The 20,005-nt window shown below is 37.7% G+C and overlaps 1 protein-coding gene across 2 annotated transcripts in view; it reads right to left on the reverse strand.

Annotated features, from left to right (window-relative positions):
- Window positions 1–498: 498 nt before the first annotated feature.
- Window positions 499–20,005, reverse strand: part of LOC123534198 (uncharacterized) — a 45,816-nt gene continuing 26,309 nt past the window's right edge. For both annotated transcript variants that reach the window (XM_045316324.2, XM_045316323.2), the window contains exons 7-11: window positions 19,676–19,866; window positions 19,237–19,342; window positions 17,720–17,862; window positions 12,550–12,693; window positions 499–1,140 (exon numbers count right to left, since the gene is read on the reverse strand). In XM_045316324.2, coding sequence (XP_045172259.2) covers window positions 595–1,140; window positions 12,550–12,693; window positions 17,720–17,862; window positions 19,237–19,342; window positions 19,676–19,866 — 1,130 coding nt within the window. In that variant the 3' untranslated portion in view covers window positions 499–594. The remainder of the gene's footprint in view (window positions 1,141–12,549; window positions 12,694–17,719; window positions 17,863–19,236; window positions 19,343–19,675; window positions 19,867–20,005) is intronic.

Below are 20,005 nucleotides of genomic sequence, written 5' to 3' on the forward strand. Positions count from 1 at the left end.
TAATAGAAGCCAGTACTGAATGCAGATAATCATCCAGTTATGATTGTAAGGCCTCAAGTTTGTGGCCAGACACTGAAATGGTTTAAAGACAGAATACCTAACGTAACAAGTAACAATTTACACATTTTGTCAGGCAGAATACCTAACATACCAAGAAACAGTTTACACATTTTGTTTGTTTGTTTTGGGTTTAACACCGTTTTTCAACAGTATTTCAGTTATGTAACGGCGGGCAGTTAACCTAACCAGTATTCCTGGATTCTGTACCAGTACAAAGCTGTTCGCCGCATGTAACTGCCAACTTCCCCACATGGATCAGAGGTGGAGGACGAATGATTTCAGACACAATGTCTTTTATCAAATCATCACGGTGAACAAACACCGAGCCCGGGATCGAACTCACGACTCCGTGATCCGTAGACCAACTTTCTCCCTACTGATCTAAGCAGACAGGCACACATTTTGTCAGAAGAGGGAAGAATTATGAAATATCCAGTCAAAATTTTTCATGAATTTTATTTTGAACAAAGTGGCAAATTATATAAATTTTAACTCCATAACCTGATGAAAATAACACTATTATTTCCAACCATATCATTTTTCTTTTGGCTCGTCAAAAATGTTACCATCTAACTGCTGCGGTAAATTATGTATTTCCAGGATAATCAGTTTCTTTTTCATAGTGTTTCTCCTTTGACTGTTAGTTTCATCTGTCACTTTTCCTTCTTCAACACAATTATTAGTGTCAACTTCAGTCACTTCAGTTTTTAAAGAACCAGAACTCACTTCATTAAGACCAGCAGAGTGGTTAACATCCGATGAAACAGCTACTTGTGTAGCATTAGTAGCATATGTATGGAATGCCTGTAAATTAACTGTTTGACCTAATTGCGTACTTAACGCGTTTGTGTTTAACACGGTCATTTTTGGTTGTGGGACACTGGTTTGAACAAGAGAATGTTTGAGCTGTGTAATCTGTTTACGTATAAATTCTCTATGCTGAGTTTCTAGCTGATTGCATAGATCTTGCATCGCCTTGTCCCGCGGGACCGACATGCCCTGCTGTAACTCTTGCATCTGCTTCAGCAAACTTTGTTCCTTCAATTTATACGATGCTATTTGCTCAGCTTGCTCTTCAATCTGTTAAATATACCAATTTGTTTAAAAATAATCTCCCTCCACACTCAGAACATACTTTTTAGTAAGCACTTCTTCTCTGATACTCATTTAAAAACATTTATGTAGAATTTTAGTTGTTATTTTAACATTACTAAACATGAGAGATGGTAAACTAGGACACAACAAGAATTTGTAGCCACTGAGTACAAGCATCCCCTGCCTAGGTGCATTTTTCATAAAACATATTGTATGTGCCATTACAACATCTTCTAAGTAATAGAAAAAATGTAAATTAATCACAAGTACAGTGCGTTTTATTGGACTGGCAGGGCGAAGTTAATCTCTGGCTTATGCAAATAATGGTATTCTCAAACAAGAGCTGTCACAGGAGACAGCGCGCTCTTTTATTTCGATGCTGGATAGTGAAACTGGGCACATCTGAGGAAACTGGAGCTGTCACTGGAGAGTTTAATGACTCCAATGGTGGATGAAGATATTGCACAATAGCTTGAGTCTGTGTCAAAAATATTAAGTAATAAGAGAGGTAAATATAAAGTGTATCAAAACACTACATAACTATAATTCTAAGCACAAAGGGGGCATAATTCATAAAATATTGGTGCAGGAGTTATGCACCATGTGTCATATGATGAGGGTGATGATGTGGAACAACTACTTCAAGTCTGAATCAAATGCATTTCGTAATAACTGAGATATAGTGAAAATGCATCAAAATTAACCTTAAATACTAAGTAAAAGGGGGCATAACTCATGAAACATTGGTGCCAGAGTTATGCACCTTGTGTCATATGATGTGGGTGATGATACTGAACAACTACTTCAAGTATGAATTAAATCCATTCAGTAATAACAGAGATATAGTGAAAGTACATCAAAACTTTAACCTGAAATTCTAAGTAAAAAGGGGGAATAATTCATTAAAAATTTGTGCCAGTTATGCACCTTGTGTCATATGATGTGGGTGATGATATTGAACAATAATTTTAAGTTTGAATCAAATTCATTCAGTAATGAGATAGAGTGAAAGTGCATCAAAACTTTTAACCTGAAATTCTAAGTAAAAAGGGGGAATAATTCATGAAAAATTTGTGCCAGAGTTATGAACCTTGTGTCATATGATATGGGTGATGATGTTGAAAAATTATTTTAAGTCTGAATCAAATCCATTCAGTAATAACAGAGACAGAGTCAAAGTGTAACAAAACTTTAACCTGAAAATCTAAGTGGAAAGGGGGGGATAAATAATGAAATATTGGTGCAAGAGTCATGCTGCTTATGTCAAATGATGTGGGTGATGATAAGGAATAAATATTTTAAGTTTGAATCAAATCCATCAAGTAATTACAGAGATATGATGAAAAAAGAGAAAGTGTTAAAAAACTTAAACCCAAGGTGGGGACGCGGAAAGACGCCAACGCTGGGTCGAGTAGGATAGCTCTCCTTATACTTCGTATAGTCAAGCTAAAAATGAGCAAAATAGGTAGAGCTACAGTGGTTACAGTTTAAGGAAGACAGCCAGTGATGCCGAATATACTACATATCCTGCATAATAATGCAGTGGACTGTCATGTAACCTCGCCCCTGAAGTTTTGTTTGTTTGTTTTCGGTTTAACACTGTTTTTCAACAGTATATCAGTCATATAACGGCGAGCAGTTAATCTAACTAGTGTTCCTGGATTCTGTACCAGTACAAACCTGTGCTCCACAAGTAATGCCAACTTCCCCACATGAATTACCAGAGGTGGAAGGATGAATGATATCAGACACAATGTCTTTTCTCAAATCATCAGAGAACATACGCCCCCATCCGGGGATCGAACTCGCGACCCCGCGATCCATAGACCAACGCTCTCCCTACTGAGCTAAGCGGGCGAGTTCTTGCCATATTTGACCCTAGGGGGATAATTTGAACAAACTTGGTAGAGAACCACTAGATGATGCTACATAACAAATATCAAAGCCCTAGGCTTTGTGGTTTGGACAAGAAGATTTTCAAAGTTTTTCCCTATATAAGTCTATATAAACCATGTGACCCCCAGGGCGGGGCCCATATTTGACCCTAGGGGGATATTTGAACAATCTTAGTAGAAGACAACTAGATGATGCTACATGCAAAATATCAAAGCCCTAGGCCCTGTGGTTTTGGACAAGAGGTTTTTGAAAGCTTTTCCCTATATAAGTCTATATAAACCATGTGACCCTGGGGCAGGGCCATATTTGACCCCAGGGATATAATTTGAATTATCTTGGTAGAGGACCACTAGATGATGCTTCATACCAAATATCAAAGCCCTAGGCTCTGTGGTTTTGGACAAGAAGATTTTCAAAATTGTTCCCTATATAAATCTATGTAAATAATAAAAACAAGTGAATGAAGTATTGCCATGCAATACAAAGTCCCCTACTGGAAGGCACCTAATTTTCTCTACTGCAGTACAACATAATGAACTGATATCTGTCAATGATGTATAAACAATATTGTACTATATATACAATATGTTATAACAACACACTTGGGTTAAAATGTGCATATATAAAAACCCACAGTTGTTTTCATATTGAATTGTTTTGGCTGATTATAAAAAAAGTTATCATATAAGTTATTTATAGTAACAACAAAGGGAAATTAATCCTAAAAAATCAAAAAAAATCTATATAATATAAGTCCACAAGAAACTCTTTACCAGGTAGAGATAGGTCAAAAAACACCTAAAAATTGGATGTAACATGCCTGTTGTACCACAGGAAAGTGGTCTTGATTTTTCTCTACCGCCAGTAATAAACAAGAGCTGTCACTAATGGTGACAAATGCCCCCGCAGCACCTTGACCTTTGACCTGGTGACCCCAAAGTCAGTAGGGGTGGTGTACTCAATAAGTACTATCAGCATGTGAAGTTTGAAGGTCCTGGGTGAAGTGGTTCGCGAGTAAAGTGCCTTCATGCAAAAAGTTAACGTTGGCCCCTGTGACCTTGACCTTTGACCTGGTGACCCCAATGTCAGTAGGGGTGGTGTACTCAATAAGTACTATCAGCATGTGAAGTTTGAAGGTCCTGGGTGAAGTGGTTCGCGAGTAAAGTGCCTTCATGCAAAAAGTTAACGCTGGCTCCTGTGACCTTGACCTTTGACCTGGTGACCCCAAAGTCAGTAGGGGTGGTGTACTCAATAAGTACTATCAGCATGTGAAGTTTGAAGGTCCTGGGTGAAGTGGTTCGCGAGTAAAGTGCCTTCATGCAAAAAGTTAACGTTGGCCCCTGAGACCTTGACCTTTGACCTGGTGACCCCAAAGTCAGTAGGGGTGGTGTACTCAATAAGTACTATCAGCATGTGAAGTTTGAAGGTCATGGGTGCAGTGGTTGGCGAGTAAAGTGCCTTCATGCAAAAAGTTAACGTGACGAACGAACGAACGAACTAACGAACGGACAGTTGAAAACTAATATGCCTCCCTTCGGGGGCATAAAAAGTTACAATAAAATCTATTTATAGTAGAACAAAGGGACGTAATTCTAACAAGAGCTGTCCATAAGACAGCCAAGCTCGACTATTCGAAATATTGTCACAGAAGCAGGAAATTATTACCCAAAATGTTAAAATATCAAAAGAGTTTTAAGTTCGAAAGGGCACATAATTTGACCAAAATACATATCAGAGTTATGGGACTTGATGTTATCAACTAGTTTTATAACCCCGAAGAAACATGTTAAGTTTCAATTCAATATCTGCATTAGTTTTGGGGACAGTAACTTGCATGTAAAACTTTAACCAGAATTTTCTAAGTTCAAAAGGGGGCATAATTTGCTCAAAATACATGTTAAGAGTTATGAAAATTGACCCAGTGAGGTTGGTAATTGACCTAGAAAAAGAATAAATAAGTTTAAAAGCTATATGCCTTTTGGTAATAGCTGTATGTACTTGCACGCAAAACTTTAACCAGGATTTTCTAAGTTCAAAAGGTGCATAATTTGCCCAAAATACTTGTCAGAGTTATGGGACTTGGTGCTATCAACTAGTTTTATAACACCGAAGACACATGTGAAGTTTCAATTTAATATCTTTAGTAGTTTTGGAGATAGTTACTTGCATGTAAAACTTTAACCAGGATTTTCTAAGTCCAAAAGGGGGCATAATTTGCCCAAAATACATGTCAGAGTTATGGGACTTGACCCAGTGAGGTAGGTAATGGATCTAGAAAAAGAAAAAATAAGTTTCAAATCTATATGCCTTTTAGTAATAGCTGTATGTACTTGCACACAAAACTTTAACCAGAATTTTCTAAGTCCAGAAGGGGGCATAATTTGGCCAAAATACATGTCAGAGTTAAGAGACTTGACCCAGTGAAGTAGGTAATTGATCTAGAAAAAGAAAAAATAAGTTTCAAATCTATATGCCTTTTAGTAATAGCTGTATGTACTTGCACGCAAAACTTTAACCAGAATTTTCTAAGTCCAAAAGGGGGCATAATTTGGCCAAAATGAAGGTCAGAGTTATGGGACTTGGTGCTATCAACTAGTTTTATAACCCTGAAGATACATGTGAAGTTTCAATTCAATATCTGCATTAGTTTTGGAGATAGTAACTTGCATGTAAAACTTTAACCAGAATATGGGACTTGGTGCTATCAACTAGTTTTATAACACCGAAGACACATGTGAAGTTTCAATTTAATATCTTTAGTAGTTTTGGAGATAGTTACTTGCATGTAAAACTTTAACCAGGATTTTCTAAGTCCAAAAGGGGGCATAATTTGCTCAAAATACATGTTAGAGTTATGGAACTTGACCCAGTGAGGTTGGTAATTGACCTAGAAAAAGAATAAATAAGTTTCAAAGCTATATGCCTTTAAATGATAGCTGTATGTACTTGCATGCAAAAACTTAACCAAGGTGTGACGCCAACGCCAACGCCGACGCCAGGGTGAGTAGAATAGCTAGACTATTCTTTGAATAGTCGAGCTAAAAACAAGGATGCATTATGGTGGTGAACATTTGGTCCAAGTTATATCAAAATCCCTGCATGCATGAAGTAGAAATGCTCCGTTCAAAGTCATTCTTGAATTTGACCTTTGATCTCTAAATATGACCTTGACCTTAGACCTAGGGACCTGGTTCTTGCGCATGACAATCCGTCTTATGTTGATGAACATTTGTGCCAAGTTACATCACAATCCCTCCATGCATGAAGAAGAAATGCTCCAGACAAAGTCATTCTTGTGTCTGACCTTTGGTCTCTAAGTGTGACCTTGACATTAGACCTTGGGCCTGGGTTTTGCGCATGACATGTTGTCTCATCCAGGGGAATATTTATGCCAACTGATATCTAAATCCTTTTTGCATGACAAAGTTATAGACCGGACAGGAAAAAAATCCTCTTGACCTTTGATCTCAAAGTGTGTCCTTGACCTTTAAGATAGGGTACTGGGTGTTGCGCATGACACGTCGTCTCATCATGGGGAACATTTATGCCAAATAATTTTGTAATCCCTTGATGGATGACAGAGTTCTTGATCGGACAGGCAAAAAACCTTATTGACCTTTGACCTCCAATTTTGACCTTGATCTTTGAGCTAAGGGTCTGGGTTTTGCCCATGACACGTTGTCTCATCATGGGGAACATTTGTGCCAAGTAGTATTAAAATCCCTTAATGGATGGCAGAGTTATGGACGTGACAGGAAAAAAACTCTGTTGACCTTTGACCTCCAATTGTGACCTTGCCCTTTGAGCTAGGGGTCCGGGATTTGCGCGTGACACGTCGCCTCATCATGGGAAATATTTGTGCCAAGTAATACTAAAATCCCTTCAAGGATTGGAGAGGTATGGACCGGACAGGAAAAAAAGCCCTGTTGACCTTTGACCCCCAATTGTGACCTTGACCTTTGAGCTAGGGGTCCGGATTTTGCACAAGACACATTGTCTCATCATGGGGAACATTTGTGCCAAGTAATATTAAAATCCCTTCATGGATGACAGAGTTATGGACCGGACACGAAATTGCGGACGGACGGACGGAATGACAGAAAAGCGCAATCCTATAGTCCCCGAAACTGGTTTTCAACCAGTAGGGGACTAATAAACAAAGGGCCATAATTCACTCAATAATTGCTGAACCAGGATTTTCAGGGGGACACAACTAGAGTACCAATACATCATTCTGACAAAGTTTGGTCAAAATCCTCCAGTAGTTTCTCAGGAGATGCGATAACAAGAAATTGTTAATGGATGGACGGACGGATGAACGGAAAGAATGACGGACGTACGGACCACGGATGCAGAGTGATTTGAATAGCCCACCATCTGATGATGGTGGGCTAATAAAATGCAAGACATTACCTCTCTTTAATACAAAAGAATAATACTTCTTTAGATTTCAATATAATTTCTTGTTTTACATTTGCATTTGATAAATATTAGGATATTTCAACTACCTGAAACAAAAGGCAAGTTTTAACAAGAGGACCATGATGGTCCTGAATCGCTCACCTATCTCCACATGACCCAGTGTTCAACTGAGTATGACATCGTTATTTCTATTATTTGACATAGTGACCTAGTTTTTGAGCACATGTGACCTAGATATCATCAAGATAAAAAATTCTGACCAATTTTCATGAAGATCCATTCAAAAACATGGCCTCTAGAGAGGTCACAAGGTTTTTCTATTATTTGACCTAATGACCTAGTTTTTGAAGGCACGTGACCCACTTTTAAACTTGACCTAGATATCATCAAGGTGAACATTCTCAACAATTTTCATGAAGATCTCGTGAAAAATATGGCCTCTAGAGAGGTCACAAGGTTTTTCTATTTTTCGACCTACTGACCTAGTTTTTGAAAGCACATGACCCAGTTACGAACCTGACCTAGATGTCATCAAGCTGAACATTCTCACCAATTTTCATGAAGATCCATTGAGAAATATGGCCTCTAGAGAGGTCACAAGGTTTTTTCTATTTTTAGACTTACTGACCTGGTTTTTGACCCTACGTGACCAGTTTAGAATCTGACTTAGATATCATCAAGATGAACATTCTGACCAATATTCATGAAGATCTCATGAAAAATATGGCCTCTAGAGAGGTCACAAGGTTTTTCTATTTTTAGATCGACTGACCTATTTTTTAATCCCACGTGACCCAGTTTCGAACTCGACCTAGATATCATCAAGGTGAACATTCTGACCAATTTTCATGAAGATCCATTGAGAAATATGGCCACTAGAGAGGTCACAAGGTTTTTCTATTTTTAGATCTACTGACCTAGTTTTTGACCCCACATGACCCAGTTTCGAACTTGACCTAGATATCATCAAGGTGAACATTCTGACCAATATTCATGAAGATCTCATGAAAAATATGGTCTCTTAGAGAGGTCACAAGGTTTTTCTATTTTTAGATCTACTGACCTAGTTTTTAACCCCACGTGACCAGTTTCGAACTGACCTAGATATTATCAAGATGAACATTCTGACCAATTTTCATGAAGATGCATTGAGAAATATTGCCTCTAGAGAGGTCACAAGGTTTTTCTATTTTTAGACCTAATGACCTAGTTTTTGACCCTACGTGACCCAGTTTCAAACTTGACCTAGATATCATCAAGATAAACATTCTGACCAATATTCATGAAGATCTCATGAAAAATATGGCCTCTAGAGAGGTCACAAGGTTTTTCTATTTTTAGACCTACTGACCTAGTTTTTGACCCCACGTGACCCAGTTTCGAACTTGACCTAGATATCATCAAGGTGAACATTCTGACCAATTTTCATGAAGATCTTGTGAAATATATGGCCTCTAGAGAGGTCACAAGGTTTTTCTATTTTTAGACCTACTGACCTAGTTTTTGATGGCACGTGACCCAGTTTCGAACTTGACCTAGATATCATCAAGATGAACATTCTGACCAACTTTCATAAAGATCCCATGAAAAATGTGACCTCTAGAGTGGTCACAAGCAAAAGTTTACGGACGCACGGACGACGGACACCGCGCGATCACAAAAGGTCACCTTGTCACTTTGTGACAGGTGAGCTAAAAAAACAGCTTAAAGCTTCGGAATTAATTCATTTTCAATTTTGGTTGCACAACCAAATTAGGCAAAGGGAGGTAATAGAAATTTTATAAACTTACATTTCTAACTAGTTTTGGCAAAGTATGTACTTGTCAGTGCAAATTTTTGAGAATTTTAATCTAACAGTGCTTATATTCATATCCACGCTAAAGTAAAATATACTTATTAAATTAATACTTATGCTAAAATGATGCCATCTCGGTTGGGCAAAAGGAAAATAGGAAAACCAAATTTTATAAATACTACTAAGAACGTGTAAATGGTCAGTTGTTAAAGCTTTGAACAAATCTATTAGTTGACTACATTCTGATTAAACCAACTATGTGTGACATTGACCTTAGAGCTAGGGTTCTGAGTTGTGCATGATACTTCATCTCATTATGGGGAACATTTGTTTTTTGTTTTTTTTTGGGTTTAACGCCATTTTTCAACAGCATTTCAGTCATGTAATGGGGGGAGGGGGAGAACATTTGTGCCCAGTAATTTAAAAATCCCATGATGAATGGCGAAGTTATGGACAGGATACAAAACAGATTCCATTAATCTTTGACCTCTAACTGAGCCTTGACCTTGCAGCTAGGGATCTGGTCTTAAGCATAACATATTGTTTTATTATGGGGATCATTTATGTCAAGTTATTTCAAAATACCTTCATATATGGATCGAACATGAAGTGTGATGGACAGTAGAAGCACGGGATGCAGCTTATATTTTAATATGTTCGCCATTTCTTCTTTGAACAAGGCAGTCTGAAAGACAGCTAAATCCCCCGCCACTGCTATGGATAGTGAAAGGGTAAAACCTTTGATTTTAGCTGTGACCTTGACCTTGAACTGACACGGCTGACTCATGAATTCTGCACAACGTCTTGATGAGGTGATCATTTGACCAAAGTTTCATGAAAATCCTTCAAGGGGTTTAGGAGATACAGAGCTGAAACCTTTGACCTTCAGTTGTGACCTTGACCTTGAGTTGACATGGCTGACTCATGAGTTCTTGATGAGGTGATCATTTGACCAAAGTTTGATGAAAATCCTTCAAGGGGTTAAGGAGATACAGAGTGGACACCAAATGGAAGGCTCAAACCTTCGACCCTTAGTTGTGACCTTGACCTTGAGCTGGCATGGTTAACTCATAATTTCTGCACATCGTCTTGATGAGGTAATCATTTGACTCGGGTTTTATAAAATTCCTTCAAGGGGTTTAGGAGATATAGAGTGGACACGAAATGGAAGGCTCAAACCTTTGACCTTCAGCTGTGACCTTGACCTTGAGCTGACATGGCTGACTGATAAGTTCTGCACATCGCCTTGATGAGGTGATCGTTTGACCCAAGTTTGATGAAAATCCTTCAAGGGGTTTAGGAGATATAGAGCGGACACAAAATGGAAGGTTCAAACCTTTGACCCTAAGTTGTGACCTTGACCTTGAGCCGGCATGACTGACTCATGGGTTCTGCACATCGTCTTGCTGAGGTGATCATTTGACCAAAGTTTTATAAAATTCCTTCAAGGGGTTTAAGAGATATAGAGCGGACACAAAATGGAAGGCTCAAACCTTTGACCTTGAGTTGTGACCTTGACCTTGAGCCAGCATGGCTCACTCATGGGTTCTGCACATCGTCTTGATGAGGTGATCATTTGACCCAAGTTTTATAAAATTCCTTCAAGGGGTTTAGGAGATATAGAGCGGACACGAAATGGCAGGCTCAAACCTTTGACCTTGAGTTGTGACCTTGACCTTCAACCGACAAGGCTGACTCATGGGTTCTGCACATCGTCTTGATGAGGTGATCATTTGACCCAAGTTTCATGAAAATCCTTCAAGTGTTTTGGAGATATGGACCGGACACGAATTTGTTACGGACGGAAGGACGGACGGAAGGACGGACGGACGGAAGGACGGACGCAGACCATTCCTATAATCCCTCCGCCACGGCGGGGGATTAAAAAGGAGGAAGACAATATGTTGGATCTAAGCAAACAATAGTTCGTAGAACACAAAATGCCCTCCGTTGATGCATTCAGTAACTGCACAAGGAACAGAAATTATTTGGTCACTGTGAACAAAAGTTCTACTGTTCTTGGTCAAAGTGACCTTGACATTTGACCTTCTGACCTCAAAATCAATAGGGGTCATCTGATGGTCATGATTAACCGCCCTACTAAGTTTCATGATCCTAGGCCCAAGCATTCTAGACCCAAAATCTACAGGGGTCATCTGCTGGTCATGACCAACCTCCCTATCAACTTTCATGATCCTAGGCACAAGCGTTCTCAAACTACCATCCAGGAACTGTTTAACTGGTCTGGGTCATTGTGACCTTGACCTTTGACCTAATTACCTCAAAATCTATAGGGGTCATCTGCTGGTCATGATCAACCTCCCCATCAACTTTCATGACCCTAGGCTCAAGCGTTCTGAATCAATGTCACCTTGACCTTTGACCTACTGATCTCAAAATCAATAGGGGTCATCTGCTGGTCATTACCAACCACCCTATCAACTTTCATTATTTTAGGCCCCAGTTTTCTTGAGTAATCATCTTAAAACAGTTTAACTGTTCTTGGTCACTGTGACCTAGATCCTTTGACCTACAGATATCAAAATCAATAGGGGCCGTCTGCTGGTTATGAACAACCACCCTTTCAACTTTCACGATCCTATACCCAGGCGTTTTTGAGTTATCATCCGGAAACGGATTGGTTTACATACTGACCAACCAAAATCTGCAAAACAATAAATCCCCCTCTACGAAGGAGGGCATAACTACATCACTGCCAACATACGCAACTCTGTGTCATATCTGGGTTCAAGGTCACTCTATATGACCAAAATCCTCTGCTACACTACTCTTTTGCTTTTATAGACATATCACATCATGGAGAAGAATTGCATTGTAACTTTTACACAAGTTTCTCCTTCACAGCTCTCGAAACCTTACTTTTACGTTATTTAATAGCAGAAGGGAAATTTGACCTATTTTTAGTAACTGGCACCTGCTTTGGAAAAGTGAATATGCCATGAGTAAACTAAGGTATTCTCTCCAAGTAAACATAATGGAGAAAAAATAATCCTATCACTGTAATACCAAATTAACTGTGCATTCTCTAGTATGTTTTGATTTTGGATATTCTTGGTGATAATCTGGATGCAAACAGATTTAAATAGGTCATCTGTGGATTTCAATCTGACACTGATAGTGCTTAATATGGTAGAGCAATTATTGATCTATAGCTGGTTTCACAAAAATTTATGCATTTCACAGCAGTTCATGCTTTTAGACCCAGGTGATCAACGTTTTTTTGTCTTATAATGTAGTTTTCATTACAAGGAGACGCCTACCTTTTTACTGAGTAAATCAATGTGAGCTTTCTGTACAGCTTTCTCTTTCTCAAGTTGTGCAATCTTGTCTCTCAGTTCCTGAATGGTGTCTTGACTGGTATCTTCTGTTTCATCAAATATAGTATGGTCAGGAGGATCCAAGTCCTGTAAGTTATGTTAAGACCTTGTAGTACAAACTTAATTCACTCAAACTTGGATATCATTTGAGCACCACCCTTTGCTCGAACTCATACACAGGTCCAAGAAAAATATCTATACAATGTGTATTTTTCAATGGCTCGAACTACCGATAACTTGAACAAATTTTGCTTGCCCTGTCAAGTTTGAGTGAACAAATTCCAACTATATTACATACAAATCTCTTTATACTCACCTGTTATTGAAATCTGTGAGTTTACTGGGTAATACATGGGTGCTCATCATAATCATATTATTTGACAAGTATAACACCATCTGTGATCGGAAAGCTCTTAAATCATAGTGTGTTCTAAATGATTATTTTTTTCTAGCATTGTATAATTTATCCCACAACACAAACAAGAGCAATTTGTAAAACACCTATCCCCAACCTCCATGGTCTGTGATGATCAGATTTGTTTTCCCACTCTGCAGCCCTGAAGTCACTGTGATCTTCACCTCAAGACTTTTATCCCAAAAAAAATCTGGGTAATCATACTAAGGGCTTTAAAAGAAGTTTGAAAGTTAAGCAAGCCTAAGTGTTCTTTAATCATTAATCATTATGTTTTTAATCTAAAGGTCACCTTGACCTTCGATTTACAACCCCCAAAACACAAGGATCATCTGCTGACCGCAGGCAACCATCATACCAAAATCTGCCATGAGAACGTGTTCTCTAGTTTTAAGCCAAAAAAACAGTTCAGTGTAATGGTCAATGCGACCATGGACATACTGAGCTAAATTACATAATGGTCATTCACTAACTAGAGGTTATATGAAGTTAAATAGTATTTGGCTGAAATATTCTTCAGTTACTGATTAGAATTATATAAGTCCTTCTTGAGAGGACCTCATTATTAGAAACTATTTGCAGTCTCAAGGTCACTGTGACCTTGCCTTAAGACTACAGATACTGACCTGGTCCAAGTACTTACCACCCTTTTGGGTAGGGCCATTTACTGATTGAGAAAAGCTGTTTACTTATGTTGCAAGAACTTGTGGTCTGACCCATTGGCTTCTTTTTTTGACTGTACAGTCATGTACACTTACTGATATATGCTATTATATATGCTGCTATAAACGTTAAGAATAATAAGCAGTCTAACACAATCTGCAGCATTTGCTATAAAAACATAATTGAGCCGTGCCATGGGAAAACCAACATAGTGGGTATGCGACCAGCATGGATCCAGACCAGCCTGCGCATCCGCGCAGTCTGGTCAGGATCCATGCTGTTCGCTAACAGTTTCTCCAATTCCAATAGGCTTTAAAAGCGAACAGCATGGAGCCTGACCAGACTGCGCGGATGCGCAGGCTGGTCTGGATCCATGCTGGTCGCAAACCCACTATGTTGGTTTTCTCATGGCACGGCTCATATAGCAAAATCGCTTATACATGAATGTACAATAAAATATGATTGGCTGTTACATTTCACCCCCTACAATTGTGACATAGAGATTCTACTTATGTTCCATTATATACAAATTATTTCAGAGCCAAACAGTTGAAAACAACATTTTAAAAACATAATTACGATTTAAAGTCATACTGACTCATTTGTAGGATGTAAAACACGTTTTGATCTCTACAAGAGAATTCAATTAGCTCAACTAGAGCTGCTTTTGAGAAAAGCACAACAGCCTGATTATCTAAATAGTAAGTCAGTCTTTATATACTGTTTACTCATAGAAATATACCTCTTAAAAGTAAAAAGGCTGATTTTGGATAATTCAAGGACCATAATTTCTAAGTGCCTGAGCCAATTTGGCTAGTTATCGACCTTGGCCTAGTACTTATTGCCAAACACATTTTGTTCAAGTTTTGTGAAGATTGTATGAGAAATGTTTCACTTAGAGTGCAGACAAGAGTAAAAAGGTAAATTTTCAGTAAATCAAGGGCCATATTGGCTAACTGTCGAACCTGGCCGGTGACATAAAGTATGATGTCATACTGATGTGATGTCATATCAAAGTTAAGCTTGTACCTCGTAACACAGGGTCGACTAACCTAATTTGATTATTCTGTTCATAAACAATATGTTAGATAACTAGTTGTTGAATACTTCTCAAAATTCTAATAAAAAAAGCAACTATCTCTATACATTCCACTGGATATGCCACACTTTCTAAACATGGGGGTAAACTGTTACCACATATGATCCGAATGACGCATTACGCTGAAAATGCTGTACTGTAAAATGTGAATTATTCAAATTGTTAGAATCGAAATAATAAATATGTTCCAAAAATTGTAATAAAATCTGAGCAGCAGTTTGTATATGAATATTTAAACCACTTGTGCTACACACTCGTGATTTAATTATTACTTATCCAAGCTCCTGCCAATATTTTATTTACTGATTAAATATAGGAACAGATCTTATTTATAGGAACAGATATTATTTCTTAAATTAAATATGATTAAACTGAACTTGCCTCATAAACTCATCCCATCAAGCCTGACAACTAATGGTTTAAGAATACTTTGTTATTAAAGGCAAACCGGTTTATTTTAGGTTTCAGCTGGATATCAGTGTAGAACCACTTATCTAGTTATCTTGCACAAGTAAGCTGGACAGCTTAGTGTTATTTCTAGAGCTCAATAAGGCAGTCAGAAAGACAGCTATATCCCCCACCGCAGTTATTGATAGTGAAAGGGTTGAAGATTCAACATTGTTAAGTCTATTTTATAGTCCAAGTACGAAAACACCAATGAATTTTAAAATCCTTCAAGGAATTTAGGAGACAGGTCGTCATGTCAGTGCAATAACTCAATAAGTGCATATATATTATATAAGCACTTATTGAGTTATTGCGCTGACATGACGAGGTCTTGATAAGGTGATCATTTGACCCAAGTTTCATGAAAATCCTTCAAAGGGTTTAGGAGATACAGAGTGGACTCAAAACGTAAGGCTCAAACCTTTAACCTAAAGCTGTGACCTTGTCCCTGAGCTGATACGGCTGACTCATTAGTTCTGTACATCATCTTAATGAGGTTATCATTTGACCTTATTTTCATTAAATTATATGGAGTGGACACAATTGTTACAGACGGATGGACTGAAGGACAGAGACCATTCCTATATCCCTCACCCACAACAGGGTACTGCCTAAAAGGGGCAAAATACTTTTTAAACAGGAAAGTTATCAAAGCAGTAGTTGAATTTCTATATGTTTATAGTTATGTCAGGTCACATTGTAAACTAATATTCATCAAATTTCATGTAATACTAATTCTAAAGGTCTTCAATCAATATTTCATTAACCTTATTTTTGCTTTCAAATTCATTTAAATTTGTGCATTTACTAGTTAAAATTACAGCAGGATCAAACTGCAATGATATATTCTTATCATTTTACTAAACAACAGGCAAAATTAAAGCTTGCATGAAGAAATCTTCAGTGCACTTTTCATGTGCTGGGTAACAGCTGATTAACAATTTATTAATTGACGCCTTTTTGACAGTTCACAGGATCAATACTCTTTTATCAATTGAATCTCGAAGACAATTTCATGTCCAGTCTCGAAACCCCGTGAACAAAATAAAATCTTAGTCAAATTTCCATTATTTTGAAGCAAAATGCTAGATCCCTAAGAATTTATGATACTGAGTTGCAAGTGTACTTTCTAATATCTTCAGCAATACCATCCAACAATTAAGGTATTGACTGTGTGATTACACTGAATACAAGAGCTGTCCGGGACAGCAACACTCAGCTATTCAACAGCCTTGTCAATTGAGTGAATATGCAAGTCGAAAAAAGGACACAACTTTGTAAAATTGCAAAACAGGATTATGGGAACTGTACAATGCATATCAACTCCTGACAAATGACGGATGTGAAATTTCAATTCTTTCACATTAGTAAGTACTGAGATACCAAATTACATATAAACCATTTTCCAAAAATTTCTAAGTCTAAAAAGAGGCATAATTTTGTAAAAAGCAAAATAGGGTTATGGAACATGTGCAGTGTAAGTCATTTTACCACATGTGTGAAAAGTTTCAATCCATTCCAACAGGTGGTTACTGAGATATCAGCTTACATACAAAAACTTAACCTAATCGAGACAAGCAGTGTTCCAAATTCACGGTAGTCCGACAGCCCGTGGCTACCAAATTTCAGCTCGGGCTACCGATTTTCCACAGGTACAAGCCCGATTGGGCTACCGAATTTTCCTCATTTGTTTAAAAAAAACATGCTAATTAAACGAGTACTGCATCGTGATTTTCCAGACTGAGAAACGCTTATGGAATTATTGGTTTTTGCACTCTTACTTGTTGACAATCAAACACAGTGCCAAAGACGTAACCGCAGCTCTAATTGGCTGAATACAATCACCTCTAGCGTAACGGATAATTTGATTAGCTTTCACACTTCTCGCGAAAATCTCACAAGTACCTGCAGTAGGTGGAGCTTAAATTATGCTATCAGCGTGTGTGTAATGTGTATTCAGCACTTGGTATTACATCTTACAAATTTTCAACAGTCCGAGTTGCAGTAACTGGAGAGTGCGGATCCTAAAAAATCGGGCATAACAGTTTAGATTTCTTTTTGGCAAGGAGTGTCATGTCCGATGCTTTTGGACTCTGACGATGCTGATCTGGACTGGAGTATTTAGAGTTAAGATTTTTCAAAAACATGGCAAACATGTACTGTATGTCTTTTTTATTACTTCAAACATGCATAGAGATGTCTGTAAAACAAAATGTTATATGGTGCAAAAATTATGTATTTTAAGGTGTTAAAGTTCGGGCTAGTGAAATTGATGTCGGGCTTGGAAATTTTTTAATCTGGTAGCCCGAACGGGCTATTGGATTCAAATCTGAATTTCGTACACTGGACAAGGACACATGGGTGAGTCCAATAGTTTATATAATAACCTATTGTTTGAATAGTTGAGTTAAAAAGATGGGCAGTTGGACCAAAAATATGTTGGACTCCCCTGTTTGTGGGGATGCAGACCTGTCACAAGCCTCTGAGTTTACCTGTATAGTGCCAAGCTCCTGAACAGTTGAGAAATTTCCCTGTCCATCATCTTGTATTACCATGACGGTCTGTGTGTCTGAGATACCAACTGTCTCCACAGCCCCTACACCTCGGGACAACATTGATATACCACTGGAATGAGCTAAACAAGAAAACAAATCAGAAATAACACACATGCATGCATAATTCTGTTTCCCTAGTGCAAAATTATGGCTGTGTATAAATATTTTCATATACAAGAACTGTCACTATTAGTGACAAATGCCCCTGAAGTGTGCCCAAGAATGCTACAGCTGACTGTGCAAAATATACCAGAATAGTTTAGGTGTGAATTTTAACCAACGATCAAATTCGATGAATTGGTATCAAGGTCTTTATTCAACTCACATAACGAACTGTGAGCAGGTTTCTGCATGCACAAGAGGTCACCAGCAGCATGTCAAAGGTCTCTACAGACTCATCAGTACACCACCAGTCCTTATATTATACATGTATAACAAAATTCATAATATAAAAAGACTAACAACATTTGTTAACATATTTCATCTTCTTTAGATAAAAAAGTAGGAACAGTACGTAGGAAAAAGGTACTAGGAACAGACCTAAGAAGTAGGAAAAGTAGGACAAAGTAAGAAAAAGTAGGAATACTTTAGAAGCCTGCATAGACTGACAGTTTGATTTTAATATGCCAGCCTTTGGAGGCATAAAATTGAGCAGATAGTTTTACGCTACAGTGAGATTATACATATTACAGGTACAGATGATCTTATAATTATTTGTTTACAGCTATCCACAATATCATTCTAACATTAAAATCTTCACAGTATAGATAAGATGTAAATCTCTCACTGGTTATGTGTATGTGTCCTGCTGAAAGGAGACCGTTTAGATAGTAACAAAACTGTTCAGGTGGTAGCAAAGCTTATCTGGTATAGGTTAAAGGTCAGTAATTCAAATCCTTCTTTGTTTCATATAAAAAACAACAACTTCATGTCGTCTTTACGTATCTTTAGAGAACATCACTTTTTCCTACACCAATTTTTCATGATAGTTCTATCACAAATTAACGAAAAAATGAAAAGAAAATAGGGGTTGAATAGTTCCTAGTGAAATGCCAGTCAGTTGTGGTCTGCTACCATAAAAATGGCGCATATTTGCTCTCCTCCGCGCAATAAACACCTACTTCTGGTTTCGATCTGCAAAACTTGCCATGTGGGTTGTATGAACATGAAAACGGTCTCATTTCATGCAGAATGTATTCTAGTAGCGAAAAACTGATTAAAGCACTCGTTCTACACAAATTTGCGCAGAAAATGGGAAAATTAGGATCTACTTATTATGGACTTTTTTCGACTACACCACGGAAGCACATTTTCGACCGAATTACTGACCTTATTCCTATACAGTTATGACATGGAGTGATACTCTCAAAACAATTGTCTATGATAAAGCATATCTTTTCTATGAGATGTAAAGATAAAACTTGTAAGAAGCAGGACATCATTTGGATACACACCTGCGGCGCCCTCTGTTATACTATCATGTACAGAGAAACTGTCTGTCGATATACAGGCAGCAGCTTTTTTTGCTTCAGTTGCTTGGGTAACTGGCTGGTATATATCCTGTTGTAAAATAAGTTGTCAAAGTTTTACAAAGCTGTTGTTAGTGAAATATATAAGAAAACACGTCTAACCATTTCCAAATTTTACATCAAGAGTTCATGACCTATAAAATGGCAGTTTTAATATATTTATACATCCAGATACATTAACTATGGAAAAGAAGCCATTTTGCATCACCTAATGGTATATTTCATTTGTAGTTGTTTCCATACAATGTTACTGATCAATGTGATAAATTGGAAGAAAATTCTAAAATGACAGAATATCACTACCAGTATTTGTTTCTTATTGTATGTTTATATTTACTTATATATCAGACAATTAACAATATACCTGTGAATTATGAATCGGAAATGTTTTCTGTGGATTTCTCAAATGATTTTTGTAATGTGTAATGGCTTCATGTCTTCTGTTAAATCCATTCCGACATTTGTAACAGTGCCAGTGAGCTTCCTTCATTTTTTTCTCTCCCTTTTTGACACCAAAAATATCACATTGGTCACAACAGCGTAGGACTTGCATCCCTGAATTCAGAACACAATCTTTTGTTTGTTTTGGGTTTAACGCCATTTTTCAACAGTATTTCAGTCATGTAACGGCGGGCAGTTAACCTAACCAGTGTTCCTTGATTCTGTAACAGTACAAACCTGTTCTCCGCAAGTA

This window comes from Mercenaria mercenaria, chromosome 12 (genome assembly GCF_021730395.1).
Source record: "Mercenaria mercenaria strain notata chromosome 12, MADL_Memer_1, whole genome shotgun sequence".
NCBI lineage: Eukaryota > Metazoa > Mollusca > Bivalvia > Venerida > Veneridae > Mercenaria > Mercenaria mercenaria.